Genomic DNA, 26,911 nt, shown 5'->3' with positions numbered 1-26,911 from the left:
ATAATTATAATATAATGGTTCCTAGGCAAGTCATCATACTCATTCTTTCACCCATGTTGTTTCCCACTTATCTACCACCCAATTAATTAATCAAGTGGAAACATTATCTCCTAAAGCAGCACTCTGAATATACAGCATTATTAGGGAGTTTTTTTTTTTTTTTTTTTTTTTTTAAAATCTGTTTTTCTGATAAGTGTTTTGCTATTCATTATTAGTGAATGTTTAATGATTTGCATTTTGTTTGGTATCTAAAATGTAGTGATAAATTTATGGAATTTTTAACTTTTAAAAATTAGTCTATTGACTGAATAAATCCATATTATGCAATATTTTCATATTAATATTATCAAACTTGGTTCCTTTAATATAGAATTAAATTACCTCCTATATGTTAATATGAATCATTTTCAGGGACTGTCTCTTTACTGTGGCTGTCAACAGCTTTACCAGCTTCTACAGTGGGTTTGTAATCTTTGCTTATCTTGGTTACATGGCAAATAAAGAGAATCTACCCATTGCTGATGTAGCTACAGAAGGGCATGGACTAGTGTTCCAAGTGTATCCAGAAGCTATTGCTACACTTCCTGGAGGACCATTCTGGGCAGTTTTGTTTTTTACCATGTTGCTCACCCTGGGACTAGATAGTGCTGTAAGTATTTTTTTCATTTAACTTATTTCCAGTTTTATTTTGTTTCCCAATTCTCAGTTGTAATGAACTAGATAGTGCTAGATGGGACTAGATAGTGCTGTAAGTATTTTTTTCATTTAACTTATTTCCAGTTTTATTTTGTTTCCCAATTCTCAGTTGTAATGAAACTTTATAAGAGAGATAGATTGCATTTAAATTTGGTGTGGGATATTAGGAGATAAAAACCATTTCATCCATCACTCGCCCCACACATCAACAAAATCCCTACCATTCTCCCTGCACACCCTATGCAATGACTTTTTTCTTTTCTTTTCTTTTTTTGTTACATGACTCATTCCCATGAAACATTGTAAACCTGTAGCACAAGTAATGTGGATGAGCTAACAATGTTTTCTATTTCTTTATTAATTTTTATATCTTAGTCATTTTTTAGCAGAAACCTAACAACCAAACATGAAAGTTTTTTTCAAGCCACTTCAGGTCTCTAATAAGCAGGGTAATCTTACACTAAGCAATGAAATTCATCTCTTACCTAATAACAATCACAGGCATATATGCCTATGGCAGGATTCGAATCCACAGCCTGTTGGCTGGAAAGTATAAATGCTAAGCACTTAGCCAACCAAGTTGACATTGTAATCATGGTCCTTCTTAACTCACCTCTGTCATAACATGACAGCAAATTCATGATCTTTCTCTCATACTCTTCTCATTTGCTTGTGCTAGTAACTCTTTCATATCTTCTAGCAAATATAATCTCTGCATCACTTTAAAACATCATATCTAGCTCTCGGCTTTATCTGCTACTCTAAAGACCAACCATTAGGCAAAACCTATCCTTCACAATGACATGTTGCCCCCCCCCCCCCAACATACACACAGAGTGCCATATTCCTTTCCAATAATTATGCTTTTGACCCACTGAACTACTCTCCATTAGTTGTGACAACTGTTACCTTTGTAACTTGCTATTTTCTTTTTCAGGTTATTTTTCTTTTCTCATGTACAGTTTTCTTTCTCAAGTTATCCAATTTCTGTATTTTATATTCAGCTACTGTTCTGTATACTGTCAGGTCATAATGGATTATTGCTTCACGCAACGATCTGTATATTGGAATTTTGATGTTATGGTGGGACTCCACCTCTAATTTGGAATAGTTTTGCTGTGATAATCCTTAATTTCTTTTGAGAATAGTTAATATGGCAAGTCCACTTCATATTGTAATTTGCATGAAGGCAAAGATATTTTACTCTTGTGACCTGTGTTATGATAATTATATGAGCATTTTTCTCCTATATTGCTGCAGTCTGTTTCATGGCAAATTATTGGGATATCAAGAACTGAAGTCTGTGATTTTTAATTAGCATCATCATATGTGTCTTGAAGTGGATGGAATTGTTGTGGAACTACTTTGCAAGTTGATTTATATCTTCATTGAATTCCCAGTAATTCTCATTTTTGCAAGTTGATTTATATCTTCAATGTAATTCTCCTAATTTTTGGCTGAGTTGGCTTTTATCTAACAAGACAAAATATGTATTCAGTTGCTGCCATAGACCAGGGCATGCAAAAAAGGATAGATGACATAAACATCAGAAAATTAGCTCAAATTAGACAGGACAGTAATTATTATGCAGGACTTCAACTATGGTGAAACACATTGGAAGTTGGACAGGAAATATGTGGGGAACAGTACAGAATATGTGCAAACAACATGAGATTAATAGATTTGATAGTGATGAATCAAGTGATAGGTGGACATTTTGCCTCTAACTGGGAGAAATCTTGCCATCTTGACCTGAGAAATGGCTAAGCCCGTATAGCTTTTAATTAAGAATGGGTATATATGTATGGAAGTACAGAGCTGGTGATTATCACACATTTGGGAGACAGGATAAAACAGTGCCTTGGCATGAGCAACTGCAAAGGAAAGATGTTAGTGTCATGTAGCAATTGGTGAAAGGAGGTGTTGGAGAAAGGAAGTATCAGATGACATACTCAAGATCAGGAGGATAATTCAAGTGAGTGTTAATGGATTAACAGCATCATTAAGCTGGAACTGCAAGAAAAAAAGTGATTAGCTTCATCATGAACAGTATAAAGCACATGTGAGAAGGATGATCAGCATGGTAAGGCAAGTAAAATTAGATTATGAGAAGAAATTAGTCAAGTAGGCCAAAGAAATAATCCATCAATAAAGTTTCAGTAATTCTTATAATTTTTGGCTGAGTCAAACTTTCAAAAACTCTTCAACTTGTTTTCCTGAGGGTGCCCTTGCATCTTTTGATGACTGTCCAAGTGTGAGACCAAACAGGCTACTTTCAGCATTCTTTTCTATTCTCATACCCATTTGCCTCAGTGTTGTCTGCATACACTTTCCTGTGCTGTGTGGTCTCCCCCAATAGAGCTATTGAAAGTTTTTTACCTTGGTTCTAGAACCAAGTTCTGGCAACTTGTACATAGAAGCTAACGACTGCACGTCACTTGCCTAAGTATCCCATAATGCAAAGCACATATCCTTATGGACATGTATAATGCTATGCATTATGGGAAGGGTCACTACCCAGACTGGTTTTGACCTTCATTGAGGTTTCATCAGTGGGTGCCAGACCCAGAAATGATACCAAAGTTGAAGTAATGCAGAAGTCATATTTCCATATATGAGTAGCCAAAAGGTGTTACACCTTATTAAAATACCCTGGATTAGAGATAGATGTTGGAAGTTTTTTTTCACTTGGTTATACTATAAATTAAAGATGCTGTTTTAATTTTCTCATTCTTATTAACTTTTTTTAAGTAACCCTCTTATATCCTTTCTAATAATATATACCTCCCAAAACTATAACCCCTTTCACTTTCCAAAAGTGACATTATCATCATCTTCACATTATTAAAACATGATTTTGTTCACGCTGTCATCAAGAAGTTCCAATCATTGGTGCACCATTCAATACGATCTCTTTCATATACACTATTTTCTATTATCTTCCAATAAGCAGATACCATGGAGATTATAGCAATAATAACAGAACTATATAACATCATTAATAAACATGCATTGTAATAAGATTTTTATTGCTGAACACATCATTTATGTTCAGCAATATAATGGATTACTATCATTATTGTAATGATGATTATAGTAATCCATCAACACAATGATGATTGTATTAGATTAGATTATTATTAATGAAATTCTTCACAAGAGTCTTCTGTGTACTGTAGGTATCTATATTTGTGAGTAGTAAATGTCATTTTAGCTAAATTGTAGATATTGATTATTTTAATTAATTTGGAATTGCTTCAATTGTGTTTTAGATGGGTGGATTAGAAGCAGTAATAACAGGCCTACTAGATGAATTTCGAGTTTATTTCAACAGATGTCGTTTCAGTCGAGAAATATTTACTGCCCTGGTACTTACAACTTCCTTTTCAGTTTCTCTTGTAAATGTAACTAGGGTAAGTTAAAATAATTGTCTATTTCTTTAAATTAGAGTTTCCTTTTTTTTTTTAAGTGCTAGTTTTTGTTTATTATTTAAGAAAATAGCTTTAATAACAATATTATGGTTTACATTTTGTTAGAGAACTCGATCAAGTTTTTTAAATGATTTCTTTCCTAATAATATTTATAAATGAAGAGCTTATTATTTTTGGTTTAAGAGCTATTTGATATTAACAATATCACATTAAGCAGTTCTTCCATAGCATAATTGATGAAAGAATGATGGAACATTACCTCCCCCCCCCATTTATAAAATACCTGGGTTCAGTTCTCATCTTAATGAGAGGAATCTTTATATGGAGTTTTTGCAATTCGAGGTGAGTTAGAAAATCTCATATGAAATTAGCAGGATTTTTTCCTCCTGGAAACTGAAGTTTTTCATTCCACATGCACAGAAAAATCAGCCAGAGAACTAACACAATTTACAAACAGAAATACCATCAGTAGATAGTAGATAGTACTATATGTTGTTGGTGGCTAGTGCTATCATGTATAGATGGAAGATTAAGTAAAGATGGTGATTTGTGTGGAGCAGATTGTCCTCTCTTGATAAGTCCTTGGACTTCTTAGAGGTGACACATAATAATAATATTAATACTAATATATGTGATGAATGCAGAAAACATTAAAAAAATGTTCTTCAAGAGTTTGAACAGCTTTTCTATTTTCATTTTTGAATATTTTAAATTTTCTTATAAGAAAGGGCAATAAATATCCCTTAATTTTTTATAGTAGCAAAACAATGTTTGCTGTTGAAACTTTTCATTGTGAGAGCTGATAAGCATTACGTCAGAAACGATGAATACTAACCAAGAGAGAGAGAGAGAGAGAGAGAGAGAGATGAGTAGCATGATTGAGGGTGAGAAAAATGAATGGCATGAGAATGAGTATATAAAATTAAGGAGTGCAGGCAGTGGGTTTGAAAGATGGCATTGATTGGGTGGATGAATGTCAAGCAAGAAAAAGTAGGTAGCTTGCAGATGGATATAGATGTATTGAAAGAAGAAGTGGAATGTATGAAGAATGAGTTAAGAAGCATAAAAGAAGAGATTAGGAAACTGGAAATAATAATTGTGAAGCAAATCAGAGTAGGAGTGAGAGAGAGAGAGAGAGTTATGGGAATGATAGAAGGGGAGAGAATAGGAGAACCAGTGGAAGAGAGGGAATGAGAGAGATGAGACAGTGTAGGAACCAGGGATGGAGGGATGACAGATGGCAGGTAAGCAGAAGAACAAAGAGAGAAAGTGTCAGAGGAGAGAGAGAGAGAGAGAGAGAGGGATGCAAGTGAGCAAGGAAGGAACAGAGTGGTAAGAGGTGCGATGTATGGAGATTTGATGATCTGTGGTATGCAAGATAGAATGCCAGAGGAGTATTTACCTGGAGGAACACTAGACAGTGTGACTATGGCCATTTTGCAAAGTGAAAGATGGATGAGATGATTGTGATGGTGGGCACAAATGACTTTAGAGGCAGTGTTAATCGGGTGGCAAGAGATCTCAGGTTCATGCTTGAGGTTGTACAGAGAAAGACTGAGGGAGAGGAAGAGAGAGAGAAAGAGTGAGTGTATTGTGCAGGTATGATAATGCAGAACTGAGGAGAAGAGCATCAATAACGAATAGTATGATAATAAGAATGTGTAGAAAGAGAGGCTTGGATTATGTGGATGATTAGAGGGCATTTGAGGACAGAAAGAAACTGTATGAGAGAGAAAGAGAGAGAGAGCTTGCATTTGAATGAGGAAGGATGTAGGTGTCTGGATAGAATGTTATTCTCCAAACAAGTCAGAGTGTTGATGCAGGGAAACTAGAATTATCAGTGTGGATGGTAGCAGGAGTGATCTCTTGTGGGAATAGCCACTTGGGAGAAGGGAGAATACATCGTCTAATACAGAATCCAATGGAGTCTGGAGGGAATAATGATGTGTATAGGAACAGTAACAATGCTTCATGATGCTTTATATTAATGCCAGGAGTATCTGGAATTAAGGAGATGAATTGGTGGTGATGGTAATAGCCTCAGCCTGTCCAAAGATTACTGAAATCACTGAGACATGGTTGACAGAAGATGATATTATTATATCATGAATAGAACTAGCAGGGAACAGCATTTTTCGGCAGGATAGGAGGGGGGAAAATGTGGTGGTGGAATATTGCTTATGTCCTCTAAGAGTAGAGGCTTTGGAGGGCAATGGCACTAATGGTACTGAGAGGATATGGTGTGAGGCGGAGGTGGGCAGGACAGGAGATTTATCGGAGTGTTGCTATAAGTCAGGGAGCATAGAGGGCAAGGATTAGGAGATGTTTAGGCAGTTGAGCTTGGCAAGTGCAAAAAGACTGATCATTATTGAAGACTTTAAGTACAGAAGTATAAATTGAGAAAAGGAAACTGCATGTAGTAGGAAAATGGAAATTTATGGAATTCTTGATGGACAAGGCAATGCTTGTTCACGAGGTTCATGAGTTTTGGAGTTGGTCATAGCATCAGAAGATCTGATTGTAACTAAGATGGCATACCCCCCCCCTCCGAGTTGGCAAGAGTAAGCATGTGGTTTTGACTTGGAAGATGAACAGACATGCAGTAGTAGATAAGAATGTATGTGGAATTATAAGGCAGGTGATTATAATAAGCTTAGAAATCAGCTTGGAGCAGTTCCATGGATGAAGGAAATGGAAGGGCATATATCATCATTGCTTGGGAACTAGTGAAGAAATATTTATTAGCAGCAATAGCAAGTTGTATACCATGAGTGAAAAAGAGAACAGATTTTGATTTAAAGTGGATGACAACCAATATCAAATGAGAACTGCAGGTGAAAAGGAGGTCATGGAAGAGATATAAGGAGTGGGGGTTGGAGAGTAGATCCATGAAGAATATAAGACTTAGGGCATAAGAATGACTAGTATAGTAATGAAGACAAAATTGTTATATGAGAAGAGATTGGCCATGAGATCCAAAGAAAATCCTAAGGAATTCTTTTGTTATGAGGCCAGTAGGAGGAGGAATGATTGTGGAAGAATGACATTGTTGGATAAAAATAGGAGTAGAGTGACTGATTCAAAGATCATTTTATTGGGATATTTCATCCTGGAAAAGTAAGTTTTAAAGGTGTAAAAAAAAAGAGTATGTTTCAAATACTGAGTACTCTAGATGTTGATAAAGCAATGAGACTGGATGGGATTTTGCAATGTTTTTTGAGAGAATGTGCTAAAGAACTGACAGTCCTGTTGACCTGGCTTCACAGTAATAGTTTCACCATGGAAAAGGCACCCAAGGAGTGGAAGTAGGATAAAATAGTGCCATTGCATAATAGTGGTAGTAGAAAGTGATAGACCATAGACCAGCTTATATTTCATCAGTGGCTGTTAAGATTTTGGAGAAATTAGTGATGGATTATTTACTGCATTAAACAGATGAGGGTACTGTTATCTGTAAGAGCCATCATGAATTTGTTAAAGTGTGTTCTTGTTTTAGTAATCTGATCATCTTTTATACTAAAGTGACGAGAGTGGTACATGAGGGAAAGGCATATGCTGCCTTTTTTTTTTTTTTTTTTTTTTTGAATTTTACAAAGGTGTTTGACAGAGTTCCATATGAGAAGCTGTTATTTAAGTTACAGCACATGGGTTTTGATGTCAGGTTAGTGAATTGAATTTGGGATTGGCTGTCTGATAGATATCATAGAGTTGTGTATGAGAGAGCAGTATAAAGGAAGCAGAGGGTTACAAGTGAGGTCCCACAGGACTATACTGGGACCTGTATTGTTTAACCATTATATCAGTGACATTGTCAATGGATTGCAGGGGGATATTCAGTTGTTTGTAGATGATATTATAACAGAGAATCATGACACCACTGCAACTTAGGGATATCTGTAAATCTTTTTTTTTTTTTAAAGACCAGTTTGTATGTTTTGTTGCAGTAAAACTTGATGTTTTTATGAGGAAAACAAAACAGTGCCACCTTTGCAAGTGACTGGTTAGCTCATCTTCAATGACGAAAACAATTATAAAGGTCGATGTCCAAAATGGGATTTGAATCCAGGTCTTTCTTAGATGTGTATTTTTTTTGTTTATTCTTCTACAGTAGAGAACCAATCACAAGACAGACAGAGAGAGAGAGAGAAATGAAGTGGATTAGCACTGTTCACTTAAATGGTGTCATAAATATTTCACATTAATTTATAGGAACACATCCTATAAGATTTATAGGAAATTTATATAAGGTGAGGATATTTTTGTATAATAGAGAAATGCTGAGCATTTAATCAAAACTTAAGCATGCTACTCATTGACCTTCAAAAGCTTTTGATGTGATCCAAAGAGAACACAGAGATATTCAGTTGCAGATAATGCAAAGCTTGTGAAAGTAATTAGTGATAGTGCTGATGTTTTTGCTCTTCAAGAGGATTTGAATAAGCTGGAAGAGTGGACAAATAAATTAGGATGTTAGTGTAATGCAACTAAATGTAAGAGTTTGAAATTTGGGGTTCACAGATCGGATACTTAATACTCATTAGCAGGGCAGCCAAGAGAAATTTTCGGGCCTGTGACAAGTCTGTGGTCCGGGTCCACTTAAAAAAGTGCATCACTTTTGTTTAATAAAAAAAGTCATATAAAACATTAAACATATATTTTAAAAAAGTGTACAATAAATTCAAAATTCAATACATTACATACCATACAAAATACAAACATTAAATAAATAGAGAATTTTTAAATTTTTATTGCCTCATCTGCCTCCTCCACTTCCTCACTTTATGGTTAGCGAAATCTTTAATCACCTCGTCATAATCAATTTTCATTGCCAGGTCATGCTCTACTGATAGCAAAGCTAAGCTGTTTAATCTTTCCTGGAGCATTGATTATCTACAGAAGCTCTTTATTGCTGAAAGTTTACTAAACGCTCTTCGGCAACTGTTACTGGTATTGTGCAAAAATTCTGATTGAAGTACATATTTTTGGAAAAAACCGTGAAGTCGAAATTTATAAATGGTATTTAATAAATCTAGTCCTGGTATAACATCTTTAAATGTGGCATTATAAATCTTTTTTATGTGACACTCATGGCAAACTAAAGAGCATAGCCATCTGTCTAAAACAAAGCACATATCATTCTCGATATGCCATTATCCTTTATCATTATTGTATTATTACAAGAATTAAAACCATGCATTATAAACACAGTTATGTGACACGTTGGGCCCTTTTCAATGTCGGGCCTGTGACAAAAGTCTCAGATGTCACCCCCTCTCGGCGGCCCTGCTCATTAGGTAGAGTTATATTGGAAGAATTGGAAAACGCAATGAATCTTGGGGTGATTGTAGGTAGAAATTTGAAGATTAGAGTACATATTACACAGTTTGTGATGACAATCTACAGAACTGCTGCAGTATTGAGGAGTATATAAGGGCTATTATAATTTCAGGGAGGAAATTATAATAGCCCTTATATCTCACATAAAATGTACTTATTATAGCCAAAGAACCACAAAAAATAGAAGTTAAGGATTTCAGAACTGAGGCTATCTGGCACATAGTCAGAGAGTTCCATTATGCAAGGATATTGTAATTACCCTTGCATAATGATTACACAAGGAAACATGCTTATCACACATTTTCATCAAGCACACCTCATCATACAGTCTCCATACAATACATTGTTCTGTTTTCCCTTCTTGATGCACCACATACACTAAATGCTTTTCAAATTACTCAAGATCATGTTTGGTTTTGTGATGAAAGAAATAGCATACAAGCATACTATTTCTCTCATCGTGTTAATGACGAGTTGTCAGTAATGCTCATATTTGGAACAAAATATGAACATTGGACAGGGATACACAGCGTGAGAAAGGTGGAAGCTCCAAGAGGAGGTGAGAGCATGTGTAGGCAGGGAAGTAATGGGATGATCAGGGATCAAAAGGAAACAGATGGAATTGCAAAGGGTTCTAAAATGAAGAAGCAGAAAGGGAAATGGCCCCAGTCCAGAATGGAGAGATCACATCGAGTGAGTGGTATCAGTGGAACTAGCTGTAGATCCAGAAATGAGTTGTTGTGTTTGTATACCAATGCTAGAAGTATAAGAAACAAGGCAGATGAAATGGTTGCACTAATTGCGTCTGTGCACCCAGAGATTGTCGGAATAAGTGAGACATGGTTAGATGAGGATGACATCCTGACAGGAATAGAGATGGAAAGGTATGATGTGTTTCGTGAGGATAGAAGGGGTAAAAAGGGAGGGGGAGTGCTATTGATGATAGAGAAAGAGTTATGTCCATACAAGGTAGAGATGCAAGAGGGAAATGGGGCCAGTGGTTTTGAGGCAGTATGGTGTGAGATAGAGGTGAATAGAATCAAGTACTTGGTGGGATGTTGTTATAGACCTGGTAATGTGGATGGTGGTGATAGTGAAATGTATAGTCAAATAAGCCAAGCAAATAAGAAAAGGGTGATCATTATGGGCGATTTTAATTATGGCAATATAGACTGGAATGAAGAGATAGTAACTGGAATTAAAGAAAATGAGTTTCTTGAGTTTTTGAGGGATAACTTCCTCAGACAGTATGTAACAGAGGGCACAAGAGGATTAAGGGTCTTGGATTTGGTCATCTCATCGGAGGATGTAATTATCAATGAGGTATCAAATCATCCACCAATTGGTGAAAGTGACCATGAGGTGATTACTTGGATGGTTGCCAGCAGTGCAAGGACCCCTGTGAAAAAAGGGTATATGTGGAACTACAAGGGGGGTGATTATGAAGAGCTCAGGAGACAGCTTGCAGGTGTAACATGGAATGAGGAATTAGCTGGAAAAGAGATCAATGCAGCTTGGGGGATTTTCAAAAAATATTTAGTGGGTGCAATGTCTAAATGTATACCACGGGTGAGAAGGTTAAATAAGGTAGGTGTGAGATGGATGAATAAAGAGATTAAGCATGCAATACAGAGAAAAGGAGCATTGTGGAGGTAGCATAAGAGAAGTGGAAGTAACCAATTTCATGAGGTCTACAAAGACCAGGCAAGGAGGGTGACTTGGTTGGTGAGAGTAGCTAAAGAGAGGTATGAATAGCATTTAGCTAATGAAGCTAAAAAGAATCCTAGGGAGTTCTTTCGATATGTAGCCAGCAAAAGAAAGAATGATTATGGAAGGATGACATTGATTGGAGGAAATGGTATAAAGACAGCTGTTGCAGAATGTGTGGTGGAGATACTTAATGAGCAGTTCATAAAGATCTTTCAATCTTGTGAATGTGACTTCATGGAGAGATTAAGAGCAGTTGATGATGGGGAGGAGAGACTGACTGTAAGTGAGCAAGAGGTGTTTGGGGAGTTGAGTAAACTAGATGTAAATAAGGCTGTGGGACTTGATAATATATCACCGCGTATTCTGAAGGAATGTGCCAGAGAGTTGACACCTACCTTGACATATTTTTTTAATACGAGTCTTGCACTTGGTCAAGTCCCTAAAGAGTGGAAGGAGGGCAAGATTGTGCCACTTCATAAAGGAGGTGATCGAACTCAAGCATCAAACTATAGGCCTATCTGTGTGTCAGGTGTTGTGGTTAAGTTGTTGGAGAAGCTTGTGAGAACTAGGATCCAGAGTTGGGTTGACAACAATGGTATAATCTTTGATGGACAGCATGGATTTGCTAAAGGGAGGTCGTGTTTTAGTAATCTACTTACTTATTACAATAAAGTGACTGCTTCCTTGGACAGAGGAGAAGGATACACAGTAATATACTTGGATTTTGCAAAAGCTTTTGATAGAGTACCTCATGATAAGTTGACAGTCAAACTAGAGCAGATGGGGTTGGATATTAGATTAGTGCATTGGATTGGAGACTGGCTATCTGATAGGTATCAACAAGTTGTGTATGGGGGTGCAATATCCAGGAAAAGGAAAGTCACTAGTGGAGTGCCTCAGGGATCTGTTTTAGGGCCATTACTATTTAACTTGTATATTAATGATATTGGCGAAGATTTGGATGGAGATATTCAGTTGTTTGCAGATGATGCAAAGTTGGGACGAACCATAAAGAGTAGTGAAGATGTTGTGGCCTTGCAAGAAGACTTGAATAAATTGAGTGATTGGGCAAGCAAATGGGGATGTGAGTTCAATGTTGCAAAATGTAAGGTTTTAAAATTTGGAAAACAAAGATGGGATGCAGAATTTATGCTTGGTGAGAATATATTGTTGGAAGTAGAGGAAATAAGAGATCTGGGAGTGATAGTGGATAAGGATCTAAAATTTAGGGGACACATCGCCAAAATTGTGAAGACAACACAAAGACTTCTGGGAATGATGAGGAGGACACTGACGTGTAGAAGTAGGGAGATTCTTGTTCCATTGTATAAGGCTTTGATTAGGCCACACATGGACTATTGTGCCCAGATTTGGTCACCTGGTTTTCAGAAGGATGAAGAGATGTTGGAAAGGGTCCAAAGGCGACTGACTAAGGTAGTTTCTGACCTCTGGAATGTCGAGTATGAGGAAAGATTGAAAAGATGTAATTTGCAGAGTCTAGTGGAGAGAAGGAAGAGGGGAGATATGATAGAGACCTACAAGTTGGTAAGGGGTTGTTATAGGATCAATGGTGGAGAAGTTCTACAGAGAATAGTGGGAGATCAGGGGAGAACCAGAGGTCATCCCTGGAAACTGTATAAAGAGGGTGTGAGTAGGGGAGTGAGAGGCAGGTTTTTTTCGTGCAGAGTTGTGAATGATTGGAATGCCTTGCCTGAGAGTGTGGTGTCTGCAGGGAGTTTGAATGTGTTTAAGACCCGGTATGATGAGATGTGTGGGAGATAAAAGGACCTCCTAGATGAGTCTTTGACTCCATGAGGTCTTGTTTAATAATAATAATAATAATAATTACTGTAAACCACTATTGCTCACTTCTTCAACTACATTCTCTACAACACTCTAGCATTTGTCACTTGACTCACTCATAAAACATTTCCTACATTCATCTTTGGTAATAAGTACACTGAGTGCACACTGCATCACATGAAATTCCGTATGATAAACTCTTTGAACAAAGATGCCTTGGGTGCTGTTGTTCTTGTTCACATTGATGTCATACACTGGTGTCCAAAAACCTAAAGATGAACAATATTTCTGATGATTATAACTGCTCAGACAAATCAGCTTGTAGCAGTTTGTATAACTGATGATTTTGAATAGAAAGTGGGTACACATTCAAATTTTTGCATTGCGCTAAAAAGGGGTCACATGTAGCACTCAACAGGATAAAAGGCAAAGAGCTGCAATAAGCAAATTGTGTTTGAAGGAGGCTCTTTTCATGAAGGAATGAAGTTGCAAACTTGGTTGTCTTTAGATTTAATTACAAGACATCCAAGTCGCAAACTTGAATGTCTTATAATGTCTCAAAGCCATCCCCTAGATGATTTCATGTGGGGAAGAATTATTGGAAAGCTTGAAGAAGGTCACAGAATTACTGATATTGCCAGAGTGAAATCTCACATAGTGTTGCATCCAGGCTCTGGGTAGCATTTCAAACAAATGGAATGTGTTCCAGATTTTAGCTAAGAGGTCACCCTCTCTCTACCATGGAGCATGAAGACAGATTTTTTGGTTATAACAGCAAAACGTAATCAACGCACCATGGCAGGTTAGCTTGCAAGTCGGCTCTATTCAAGCACAGGTATGCAGATATCTCGACAAAATGTGGCAAGATGTCTGTGACGAGTATGCCTATATGCCCGAAGACCTGTATTCTGTATCCCTTTATCTATAGCTCATCATAAAGCATGTTTTCAGTGGTATTATGTCCCATGTCCATAAAAATTGGACAAGACACTATTGGACTAATGTACTCTCTACAGATGAGAGTCATTTTAGTCTTTCCTCTGATTTTAGATCTTGCTTGAAACACTTGATCTAGTATGAAAGTGATATTGCTTATCATTGCAAGGATGTTCTTGAAAGAGATAGATACAGCTCTGCTGGAGTCACTGTGTGGGAAGGCATTATGTTTAATGGATGCACCAAAATGCAAGTGGCAGAAAAAGGGACTATGACTGGCGAACGATATTGCAACAAAGTTCTTCATCATCATGTTTCATTGTTCCGTGGTGCTATAGGTGAAGAATTCATTTTTAAGAATGACATTGCCACATGATATCATACGTGAGCAGCGAGATATTTCTGAAGACTGAGGGATATTAATCGAATCATGTAGCCAGCACGTCCTTTAGATCTCAATCCCATAGAACATGTTTGAGATGCAATAGGGTGATGCATTGCTACTTAAAATTCCCCTCCATAAAACATGAGCAAGGAAACTCCTCCTTAAGCACAAGGCCTTATCCTTGCTCTTAAGGAGGAATGGGCCAGTTTGCTTCAAGAATTCCTGAATTACTTGGTGCTAAGCATGGTATGACGTTGTGAGAACTGCATCACAGTTATGGGGAGACATATTCCATACTGAAATGTCTCTCCGCATAGTTTTCTGTAAGCACTGTACATTAATTCCTTAACTATGTCCTTATGAAATTTGTAACTTTTGCCAAGAACACATTGCAATTTAATTTGTACTAAATTTATAATACACTTTTTGTATAATATGATTTATTAGTATGCTGGCAATAAATTTATGTTCGCATTTGGCTGTAGTCATGAAAATTTTTGCATATACAGGTAAAAATGTAGTTCGTCCTTAGCTTTTGGACACCAGTGTATAAAATACTATTTATACATACACATGCAACAAAACTCACAGAACAAGTGTATTCAATCACATGGTCATAAAACTCTATGCCTTTCAATTGGAAAAGATCAGAGTTCGATTCTTGTCATCATAAGAGGTATCTTTAAAGTGGCTTTTTCAGTTGAAGGTAAGTTAGCTGATCTCATACAAAGTGGTAGAGTTTTTTCCTTCCAAAAACTCAGGTTTTTCATCCTGCATACAAGCAAATAGGCCAGAGAGTTCACACAATTTACACTCAAAAAATACTATTGGTGAGTGGATGGTAGATGCTGTTGTGTGCTAACGCTATTTAGTGTCATTGTGTAGATGAAGAATTCAGTAGTGGAGAGAGAGATAGTAGGTTGCAGGAGTAAAGTGCCCTTCCACGATGAGTCCTCAGACTCTTTGGAGGTATCACATATTCCTTTCAGGACCAGAAGGACTTATGAAGTAATACAAAGATTTTAGTATTAAAATGACTTTATTAGGTATCTATTTAACATAAAACATTATCATTATGTAGGAAAAAATTGTAGGTTTTATAGAATTTCATGGGACACATATGTCCCATGGTCCTGAAAGGATTAATAATAATAAGAAGAAAAGAAACAACCATTAATGATCACTAAATACTGTGAAATATTTTTGAAAATAAAATCACTTATTGGTATGCTATGTGCTATTCATAACACTCCCCACAAACTGCACTCTAGCAGACCATTCCTTTGACATTAAAGGATTAATGTCAAAGACCATGATATAGCTGAAGAGGAAGAAATCTAAATAACTGATGCTCCAATTAACCTACTTCACATTTGCTGGAAAGGATATATATATAAATATCCTTGCTGGTCATCTTACTATGGAAAGACAGACAGAAAGGTCAATTGAACAATGTATTGAAGAATACATCTGAGATAGTGAATACCATAATTCTTGTAGAGAGGCTTATACGCTGGTTAAACATGATAAACTAATAATTAAGGAAAAGAAACTAATAAACTAATAATTAAGGAATTGACAGCATACACCAGAAATATAAATTAAATAAACTTTAATATATACTTTCTGATATTTCGGCAACGTCACATTGCCATCTTCTTGGGAACTTAATACAAAGACAAGTGCACGCAAGTGCTACATAACAGCAAAATGAGAAACGAAGCAAGGAAGATACTGTTTTCCTAAAGTCCTGATGGTGCCCCCTGGCGGGCTATATTGGTAGTTCTTGGCCTTTGGGCAGAAGTTCTTCTGATAAATGTTTCCCAAATTTGGGGCAGTCTCATGCATCCAAATTTGTTGAGGTTTGGCATTTTCCTAAGGGCTGAGGCTGATTCCATGAATAGTCTTTCATATTTGAACTTGCTGCGGTGTATTACTGTGGCTTTCTTCCACCTTATTCTGTGGCGAGTATCCAGAGCGTGGTCTGCAAGCCCAGAGTGGCTGTACTGGTGAAATCGGATGTAATCCTTGTGTTCTGAGATTCTGATATTTGCTGTCCTGCCTGTTTGGCCAAAGTAGGACAATTTACAGCTGCAAGGGACCTGGAATAACCAGGTAGTTCTAGGGGAAGTGGTTGGTCTTTAGTGGAGCGGATAAGGGATGCCAATTTTCTATATGCTCTGTAACAAGTGGTCAAGTCATGTTTTTTTAGGATTTTGTTGATTTTTTCCGAGGTGCCTTGGATGTAGGGAATGGCGATGGATTTAGAGTAATCTTTTTTGTGAAGGGGGGGAAGGGGGGTTGTGGATAACTGGTTTAAGTATTTTTTGGATTCTTTTGGGAGGGTAGCCATTGTCTGAGAAAGTGTCAAGGATGTGATTTAGTTCAGTGGTTAGGGCTTGATCATTTGAACAGATTAGTTTTGCCCTGTTGAATAGTGTCTTAATAACTCCATATTGTTGTGAGGGGGGGGGGTGATGGGATTGTTGGTGAATGTATCTGCCTGTATATGGGTGGGTTTTCTATAAACTGAGAAAACCTAGGTTTCATCAGATTGGTGGGTGACTAGTGTGTCTAGGAAGGGGAGGTTATTGTTTTTCTCTTTTTCCAGGGTGAACTTGATTCTAGGGTGTTGGTTGTTTAAGTGTGTTAGGAAGGAGAGGAGTGAATCCAGGCCATGTGGCCAAATAGCGAACACATCATCAATGTAGCAAAGCCATATGGTAGGTTTTTTGTGGGGCCGAGTTTAAGGCTTTCTCTTCAAAAGTCTCCATAAAGAAGTTGGCCAAGGGTGGGAAAAGTGGTGAACCCATGGCTGTCCCCTCTATCTGTTTGTAGAATTTTTCCTGCCAAACGAAATAGCTTGAGTTCATTGTGAACTGAAATAGGGCTGAGATATCGGGAGGAAATTTAGCTTGGATTAGCTCTAAGGTTTCTTTGAGGGGGACATTCGTGAATAAGGAGGAGACGTCAAAACTGACCATTATGTCATTATGTTGGAGTGTAAGGTTTTCTATACTGGCTTTGAAGTGGGCTGAGTTTTTTATGTGTGATGGTGTGTTGCCAGTATAGTGTGAGAGCACTTTGGCTAAATGCTTAGCTAGTTTGCAAGTGGGGGAATCAATGCCATCCACTATGGGACGTAATGGCACATTTACTTTATGTATTTTTGGGAGCCCATATATGCAGGGGGGGGGTCTAGAGTTATATGGTTTTAGTCTGTTGGTAATCTCCACAGGCCAAGAAGTGACCTTCTTAATGAGCCTATTGAGTTTTCTAATTTGTGAGTTGGTGGGATTGTATTCAATAGGGAGGTAAGTAGCTTGATCTAATAGTAGAGTCTTAAGCTTACCTGTGTAGTCATTATGATTGAGTACCATAGTGGCGTTCCCCTTATCCACTTTGGTGATAACTATTTCTTTGTTTTTCTTCAATTCTTGTAGTGACTTGTATTCATTAATGGATATGTTGGTTTTTGGTGGTTTTGCTTTTTTGAAAATGAATACACAGAGAATACACTTTTTTGAGAATGAAAATAATGACTACACAGGTAAGCTTAAGACTTTAATATTAGATCGAGCTACTTACCTCCCTATTGAATACAATCCCACCAACTCACAAATTAGAAAACTCCATAGGCTCCTTAAGAAGGTCACTTCTTGGCCTGTGGAGATTACCAACAGACTAGATGTAGCCTGTGTTCTCAAAAAAGCAAAACCAACATATCCACGAACAATAGTCCAAGTGTGGTCTGATCAAGGTCTTATACAACGGAATGATAACTGTTTTATCTCTGCAGGTCAGTGTCCCCCTCATTATTGCAGCAATCCTCTGTGCCACCTTCGCCACCCTTGCAATATGTCCCCTAAATTTCAGGTTTCTGTCAATCATCAACCCCAGATCTCTTGTCTCCCCCACTTCCTATTGTATTCGATAGCTATTCCCTCTCCTTATCACCAAACAAAACATCTTATAGTTATTATTTTAGAGGTTACTCATCTGTTTTAATTTTCTTTCACCAATTAGACCAACATAGTATTTTTGTAATAAGCTCTCAGGTGAATTGGTTGGTCAAGTGAATAGCTTGTCTGCTCTCCATCCAATAGGTTTGAATCTTGCAAGCATGGATGTTTATAAATATTTTTAGGTGGAAGATAAATTTCTTTCTCTCCTATTTATTGGATTCCTGAAGTGGCATGAACTTCAGGATCAAGTCACAATGTTTGGTCTCCAGGAGGGTTTTCGGGCTATCCTGCTTAGATCACTTTAAAATTCATTACTATTTTAAATTATATATTTAGTTTCTTCATTTTTATTTTTATGTGAATCCCACTAATGTCTAATAGGTTTATACCATTCATTAGTGGGATTCACATAAAAATAAGAATGAAAAAACAAAATATATATAGTAATGAAATACTACTTAAAAGTATATATTTAAAATAGTATTTCATTACTACTTTGTTCCTGCATGTCATTATTACTCTTCCAATATACAAATTATAGATTCTTCATATAATGATTATTTCAACTAATTTCTTCTAAACTTATTCTGATTTATTATTGTCCAAGGATATAGGAAACTGCTAAATGTACAAAAATTCTTTTAAAAGTTTTTAAAAAATGTTAAATGTCATTGTATGCTGTAAGATAAAATAACATCATCATTCTACATTATTTGGTATAAATAAAATTTAAAAGCTTTTGTGAAATTTATTCATGAAAAACAAATGTTTTTTCACATTTCAGCATTTTTCTCATTCCTTAGGGAGGAGGCTATATGATGTACTGGTTTGACACATATTCTGCAGGGATTTCATTATTATGTGCAGCTCTCTTTGAAGCTGTTGGAATTGCTTGGATATATGGTAAGCCATTATTTGCATTAACTGTTCTGCATATTACTTTATGGATTACTGATGTATTCAATTGCTGATATGCCACTTGCACAGCACTTTTTCATAGCAGAAATTGATTGTGTAGCAAGCAGTTTCTTACGAATAGATGAATAAATATCATATGGAATTAAAGTCAATAAATAAATTGCTGAAAATTGAGCTAAAAAAAGCTGGTCATATACATTGCTTGGAAAGAAGTCAGTGGATACCTCCATGGACAAGGTGCACCATGCCATGCATGTAATGAGTCATGTGTTTGTAGCTGGTATAAATTGGAGGAATGAGGTGTTCTCAAGTCATTGCAATTGTGTCCAGATGAAATTTGGATATACTACTCCCATGAGTACTTATACTACTCCCATGTGGTCTAGTGGCTAGAATACCTGGCTTTCACCAAGGAGGCCTGGGTTCAATTCATGCTGTGGGAGGGATTTTTTGCTGGCCTGATTGGCCGAGTGGTTAGCATATCCACTCTCCAGCCAAAAGGTTGCAGGTTCAAATCCTGCCATGGGCATGGATGTTTGTAATTGTCTGTGAAAATACTAGTGGTAGTTATGGGAAGTAGATGGCATTGGTGTAGATGAGGTGGTGGAGAAAGAGAGTTGTAGAGTGGGTGCCCTCCCTGGAGGTGTCACATAATAATAACAATAATAATGATAAATGGCAGCGAGAAGGGATCCGACAGAGTTTGAAAGAGGCATTGGGAGAGGATGCATGTTACAGGCCTATCTATTTGGTAAATTGTTGACAAATTCGGTCATACCAAGTCAGCAATCACTGATACAATACTGAGATGGAAGTGCAGGGAGTCAACTGCAAGTGCTACCTGCAGTGGACGATCCACCACACACATGGCCGTAGGATGCTTGGAAGGATAATACATAAAAACTACCATTCATCAGACTACATGTTGAATGGGGAATTCTGGGCATCAACTGGAACATGAATCTGCACAAAAACATCTAGAATTGAGGCTCATAGTTGGTCCAACCATGGTCATACCATGGAAACCCATGGTACAACCGCAATATGCAAGCCCCACATTATCCAAACCAACATCCAGCATCATCTTCAGTGGTACAAAGAGCATATATACAGTGGGACGTGGAAACTTGGAAAGCTGTGTTATGGAGCAATGAATCATGCTACACCCTCTACTGAGGAGATGGACTGTTGTGGGGTGGTTGGTGGATGCCAGTGAATGTCTCTTACCAGAGTGTGTAATCCCAACTATGAAATCAGAGGTGGTGGTGTGGTCCTGTTTTTCCTAGTTTGGCCTCAGACCTCTGTTTATGATGCCATAAACACTGAACTCCATGAGATATCTGAACATTCTGGACAATGCAATGCTCCTACTTTGTGGTGTTTCTATGGAACTGATCATTGTTTCTTTCAGCAAGACAATGCACCATGTCATGAGGCTGCTACTGTAACTGCATGGTTTGTGGACATGAATGTTACTACACTTGACAGGCCTCCACAGAGCCCTGATCTCAATCCTACTGAACACCTGTGAGACGAACTAGAATGTTGGGTAACGTCAAGGTATATACATCTTAGAACCTCATTACAATCAATGGGAATTTTGGAAGAATGATCCAAAATTCCCATTGATTGTTATTGTATGCGTGTGGAAAGTATGACAAGTAGGATTGCTGCAGTAATTTCGGTGAAAAGAAGTCCTAATTTCATTAAGGTGGATACCATAGCTGTTTGTTCCTCACACTATGGTGTCTATTGACTTCTTTCCAAGGAGCATATAATGTCACAGAGATAATAAAAGATTGTACACATAAAAGTCAATTTTAGTCTTTACTGTAATTCCATTTTTAATTAATTTTTTTTCTTACAGTACTGTTTTATTTATATACAGCTCAAGTATAAGCAAAGGCTTGAATTATGAACAAAAATAGTTGGGTTAGATACTTTGTATCACATGTGGAACCATCTTTAATTATTCATTAATAGTAGTGTAGTATATACTAGATTGAAACTGAAACAAATTGGAAAGAGGACAGAGCTATTTTTATGGAAATACAGAACTTCTGAAATTTTAGTGTGAAATGGGAGACAATCAAAACTGTGTTTTATATAATATATAATAATAATAATAATAATAATAATATTGATATCTTTGCTGGATGGGTAGGAGAATGAAATAATACCTAAGTATAAGAAGAATTTTTAAAGATTGTTTTCATCTACAGCACTTTTCCCTGCTCCTTCTACCCATGCAGTCTATAAATGATAGCTAGACCCTCAACATATCAGTGCATCACATAACCAGAATTATGATAATAATAATAATAAATGGTCATTATTATTATTATTACAGGCAACTCCAAGGAGTCCATAGACTCATCAAGGAAGGCCCTAACATCATGTCAAGAACAACTATTCGACATTCACACAGTATCTATCATACTTCGCCTTGAACTCATTTACAGTCATGGCACCCACAACAGACTCTGCAGCTTATTCCACTCATTCACCACTCTCCAAGTAAAAAACCTAGCTCTAACACCCTTGCTAACCACACTCTTGCCCAGCTTCCATGTATGGCCTCTAGTCCTCCCACCACCAGTCCTATTCTCAAAAATATCTTCTGAATTAATCTTATAGAAACCCTTCAGTAATTTGAATGTCTCAATCATATCACCCCTTTTCTGCCTATCAACTAATTTCTGCAACCCACAAATCTTCAACCTATTCTCATAAGGTTCATTCCATAGACCTACTATTTCTTGGTCACTCATCTCTGGATCCTCTCCACTTCCTCCCCATCACGAAGAAACCCTGGTGCCCATAGCTGGGCACAGAAGTCCAGATGGGGTCTTATCAAGGCTCGATACAGAGGAACAACAACTTGTTCGTCTCTGCATGTTAAAGTATTTTTCAGCAACCAAGTGATTTGATGAGCTGATTTAGCTACTTTTGCGATGTGCCCCCTAAACTTCAACTCGCTATCCACCAACACTCCCAAATCCTTGGCCTCGTCAATCTCCTGGAGTACGGTTCCACCAATGTGATATACTGCTGCTAATCTTTTCACCCCAAAATGCATAACCTTACATTTTCCCATATTAAATTGACATCCATTCCCCTTAGCCTAGTCCTCCAAACTCTTCAAATCATCCTGCAAAATTTTGACATCCTGTGCACTCACTATTGCTCTACTCAACTTTGCATCATCAGCAAACAAATGAACAGCTCCTCTCAGATCCTTTCCTATATATCGTTAATCAACAAATTGAATAGTAGTGGTCCGAGAATAGAACCCTGTGACAGACCACTAGTCACAGGCCGTCTTTTGGACTCTACTCCTGAATAAACAACTCTCTGATATCTCTCCATCAACCATCCTCCTATCCATCTCACCAACCCTATTTCCATTCCCCATATCCTGCAGTTTTCTGATTAGAATTCCATGTGGTATCCTGTCAAAGGCCTTAGCAAGGTCCAGTAGAATCACTGTAAACCCATTATCCTTATCCAGTCGTCACTGTGTTATAAAACGTGAGCAAGTTATTGAGGCATGATCTACCCTTCATAAAACCATGCTGTCCCCCCCATACAGTATCCCATTTTCATCTATCCATTCCTGTATTTTCCTCTTGACTATTTTCTCCAAGACCTTGACAACGATTCCTGATATGCTGATTGGTTGGTAATTTACAACAGCAGTCTTGGAACCTCCTTTATGCAGTGGAACTGTTTTCCCCTCTTTCCACCCCCTTGGGACTAACCCAGACCTGAGACTCAAATTAAACTAAATGGTCAAGGGCACTGACAATTCTTTAGCCGCTTCACATACGACACCAGCTGGTATACCATCCAATCCCACAGATGTATGGACATTGAGATTTTGTAATAGACTATTCACCTCCACTTCAATCACCACAACTCCTGTATAAGCTGTTGGTTCTTTCATTCCTGCAATGTCACCATCTGGATGATGTACTCTTGCAAAGTGATCATGGTTACCTCCCTACCATCAGCATTCTTTAAAATCATTCTGCCGCATACATTTTTTCTTTTACTTGCAACATATTGAAAAAACTGTTTGGGATTCTCTTTAGCCTGCATGGCTAATGTTCTTTCATAATCCGCTTTTGCTTTTCTTACCACACTCATTACCCTTCTGGCCTGCGCTTTATAATGTTCATGTGCCTGCCAGTCACCTTTCTCCTTAAATTCCCTCCACAGTTGTTTCTTTTTTTGCAGCTCAAGGTTAATGGTGTTATTCATCCATTTAACCCCTACTTGATTTATTATTCAGACTCTAGGTATACAGCCATTGCCTCCTGCAAACACTTCTTAACCGCTTCCCATGCACTATCAACATCCAGCCATTGCAGTTTTACATGCCATGGCATTGAACCAATCAAACTCCTAAGCTTGTCATACTTACCAGCCCGATAATTCCACATGTATTCTGTCTTAATTGTAAATTCCACACCTTTAGCCACCTCCCAAGTCAAGACTCTATGATCACTCTCACCAATTGGTGGCAACGTGGTCATATTCGTTACAGCCAAATTCTCAGATGCAGTTACTAGGTCAAGCACTCCTAGTATTTTCCATTACATGCTGTCGCAGATAGTTATCCTTTAATAACTGCATAAAATCCAATTCCTTCCTCCCATGTGTCCTTGCCTCCTTCCAATCAATGTTACTATAGTTGAAATCTCCCATACTAATTACACTCCTTCCACTCATTTCTTCTATTTGCTTATGCAAATAGAAGAAATTAGCGTGAAGAAATGAGAAATGTTCTTCATGATCCCCACAGGAAAAAAGTCACATGAGGTTAAATCCAGTGACTGGAGTTGCCACTGCATTAAAGTGTCTTTATCTTGACATGTTCATCCTATCCAATGTTGTTGCAAGTTTTTGTTGCAGCACCTTCACACTTCAGTGTAGTAATGAGCTACACAACTGTCTTGTTGATAGATGTAATCATCACTGTCTTCATTAAGCTGTGGCATCATCCAGTTCTCCAACATGTCCCTGTACATCATCTCTGTGATCGTGGGCTCTGCAAAGAAAAATGGCCATACCTTCACCTTCAAAACTGCGCTAAAGACATTCACCTTTGGCGAGTCCTGCACATGCTCAATGACTGTGTTGGGATTGTCGTCTCCCAGATTCGCACATTGTGCCAATTCACCTTCCCACAAAACATGAAAAGTTGCTTTGTTACTAAAGATGAGTGACTTCACAAAACTGTCAACTTAACTTCTCCTGTAAGTCCTTGCAGAAATTAAGATGCACTTCTTTCTTATTAATGGGGAAAGCTTGATGCAGTTAAAGCTTGAAGGGTTTAATCTTCAGTCTTCCGTGAGCTGCACATATAGGTTTCTCTAACATGATCCACAGTTTCTTCATTTGGCCCCAGATGTCCTGGCCAAGGAGCAGTACACAGGCAGCCTTAATCCTGGAATTTCTCATACCACTTTGATACTGTTGTATACAGATGGTTCCTTCTGGAATTCTGCTTGAAATCATTGCTGCACCGTCACAACGGATGTGGTTCTTGCATATGTAGAACTAGGATCCAGAGTTGGGTTGACAACAATGGTATAATCTTTGATGGACAGCATGGATTTGCTAAAGGGAGGTCGTGTTTTAGTAATCTACTTACTTATTACAATAAAGTGACTACTTCCTTGGACAGAGGAGAAGGATACACAGTAATATACTTGGATTTTGCAAAAGCTTTTGATAGAGTACCTCATGATAAGTTGACAGTCAAACTAGAGCAGATGGGGTTGGATATTAGATTAGTGCATTGGATTGGAGACTGGCTATCTGATAGGTATCAACAAGTTGTGTATGGGGGTGCAATATCCAGGAAAAGGAAAGTCACTAGTGGAGTGCCTCAGGGATCTGTTTTAGGGCCATTACTATTTAACTTGTATATTAATGATATTGTCAAAGATTTGGATGGAGATATTCAGTTGTTTGCAGATGATGCAAAGTTGGGACGAACCATAAAGAGTAGTGAAGATGTTGTGGCATTGCAAGAAGACTTGAATAAATTGAGTGATTGGGCAAGCAAATGGGGATGTAAGTTCAATGTTGCAAAATGTAAGGTTTTAAAATTTGGAAAACAAAGATGGGATGCAGAATTTATGCTTGGTGAGAATATATTGTTGGAAGTAGAGGAAATAAGAGATCTGGGAGTGATAGTGGATAAGGATCTAAAATTTAGGGGACACATCGCCAAAATTGTGAAGACAACACAAAGACTTCTGGGAATGATGAGGAGGACACTGACGTGTAGAAGTAGGGAGATTCTTGTTCCAATGTATAAGGCTTTGATTAGGCCACACATGGACTATTGTGCCCAGATTTGGTCACCTGGTTTTCAGAAGGATGAAGAGATGTTGGAAAGGGTCCAAAGGCGACTGACTAAGGTAGTCTCTGACCTCTGGAATGTCGAGTATGAGGAAAGATTGAAAAGATGTAATTTGCAGAGTCTAGTGGAGAGAAGGAAGAGGGGAGATATGATAGAGACCTACAAGTTGGTAAGGGGTTGTTATAGGATCAATGGTGAAGAAGTTCTACAGAGAATAGTGGGAGATCAGGGGAGAACCAGAGGTCATACCTGGAAACTGTATAAAGAGGGTGTGAGTAGGGGAGTGAGAGGCAGGTTTTTTTCGTGCAGAGTTGTGAATGATTGGAATGCCTTGCCTGAGAGTGTGGTGTCTGCAGGGAGTTTGAATGTGTTTAAGACCCGGTATGATGAGATGTGTGTGAGATAAAAGGACCTCCTAGATGAGTCTTTGACTCCATGAGGTCTTGTTTAATAATAATAATAATAATAATAATAATAATAATAATATTCTAACACACAAAATTATTTCTCATGCTTACTCAGCACCATCTTTGCTACTATTGTCTCCTAGCAGCAAACCAGGCAGCTATGTGTGGGTGGTTTCCTCAAACAAACTTGGAGAGGTTTGTCATCCTTTTAGCATAAAACTTACCACAATCTGTTCCATAGTTTATTAGCGATGAATATTTAAAATGCTTCCTTTCTTTTAATGTTGCATGCTGATCAGCATTCATTTGAGAAATTCTTCTACTAGCATGACTTCTACTGAAAATATAATATATATATATATATATATATATATTAAATAAAAATACAAATAAAATTAAAAAATTAATTAATTAATTAGAAACTACATCAAAGCTATATTCTATTTAAGATAGCATCAGAGAAACATTATTTCATATAGATAGTTTTCTTACAGTAACAACGATGTCCTAATTTAACATGACAATTGTTATATTAGGTTTAATATTCTGGATTAACTACCGTCCTGTTTATAGTTAACTCTTAGGGAGAAAGATTCTGTGGGTAGAATATGTACCTTCCATATGCTTGGGATTTTTAGACCATCATTATTGTTAAATTAGGGTGGTTGATAATCTCACAGGCTTCCTTAAATTTATGTTCATACCATGTTTTGGTGTGATGTAAACAACTGGTGCTTTTCCAGCCAATTACATTAAATATAATAACTATGGTGAAGCTGACCTTTCTGATCATGACATTAAATATAATAACTATGGTGAAGCTGGCCTTTCTGATCATGCCCTGAACACTTTACATAGAATTGACTGGAAAAGCACCAGTTGTTTACATCACATCAAAACATGGCATGAGCATAAATTTAAGGAAGCCTGTGAGATTTTTATCAACC

At 37.5% G+C, this 26,911-nt stretch overlaps 1 protein-coding gene across 1 annotated transcript in view; it reads left to right on the top strand.

Moving 5' to 3' along the window:
- The window catches only part of LOC150096869 (sodium-dependent noradrenaline transporter-like), a 190,141-nt gene that overhangs the window by 115,025 nt on the left and 48,205 nt on the right, over positions 1–26,911 (top strand). Inside the window, exons 8-10 of the mRNA XM_090408749.1 lie at positions 412–649; positions 3,969–4,109; positions 19,067–19,166. Coding sequence (XP_090264875.1) covers positions 412–649; positions 3,969–4,109; positions 19,067–19,166 — 479 coding nt within the window. The remainder of the gene's footprint in view (positions 1–411; positions 650–3,968; positions 4,110–19,066; positions 19,167–26,911) is intronic.

The sequence above is a fragment of the Typopeltis vanoorti genome, chromosome 18, assembly GCF_054136105.1.
Source record: "Typopeltis vanoorti isolate ZY-2024b chromosome 18, IOZ_Tvanoo_1.0, whole genome shotgun sequence".
NCBI classification, from domain to species: domain Eukaryota; kingdom Metazoa; phylum Arthropoda; class Arachnida; order Uropygi; family Thelyphonidae; genus Typopeltis; species Typopeltis vanoorti.
The sequence above is the reverse complement of the archived record's forward strand: the minus strand, read 5'-3'. Positions and strand labels throughout refer to the sequence as shown.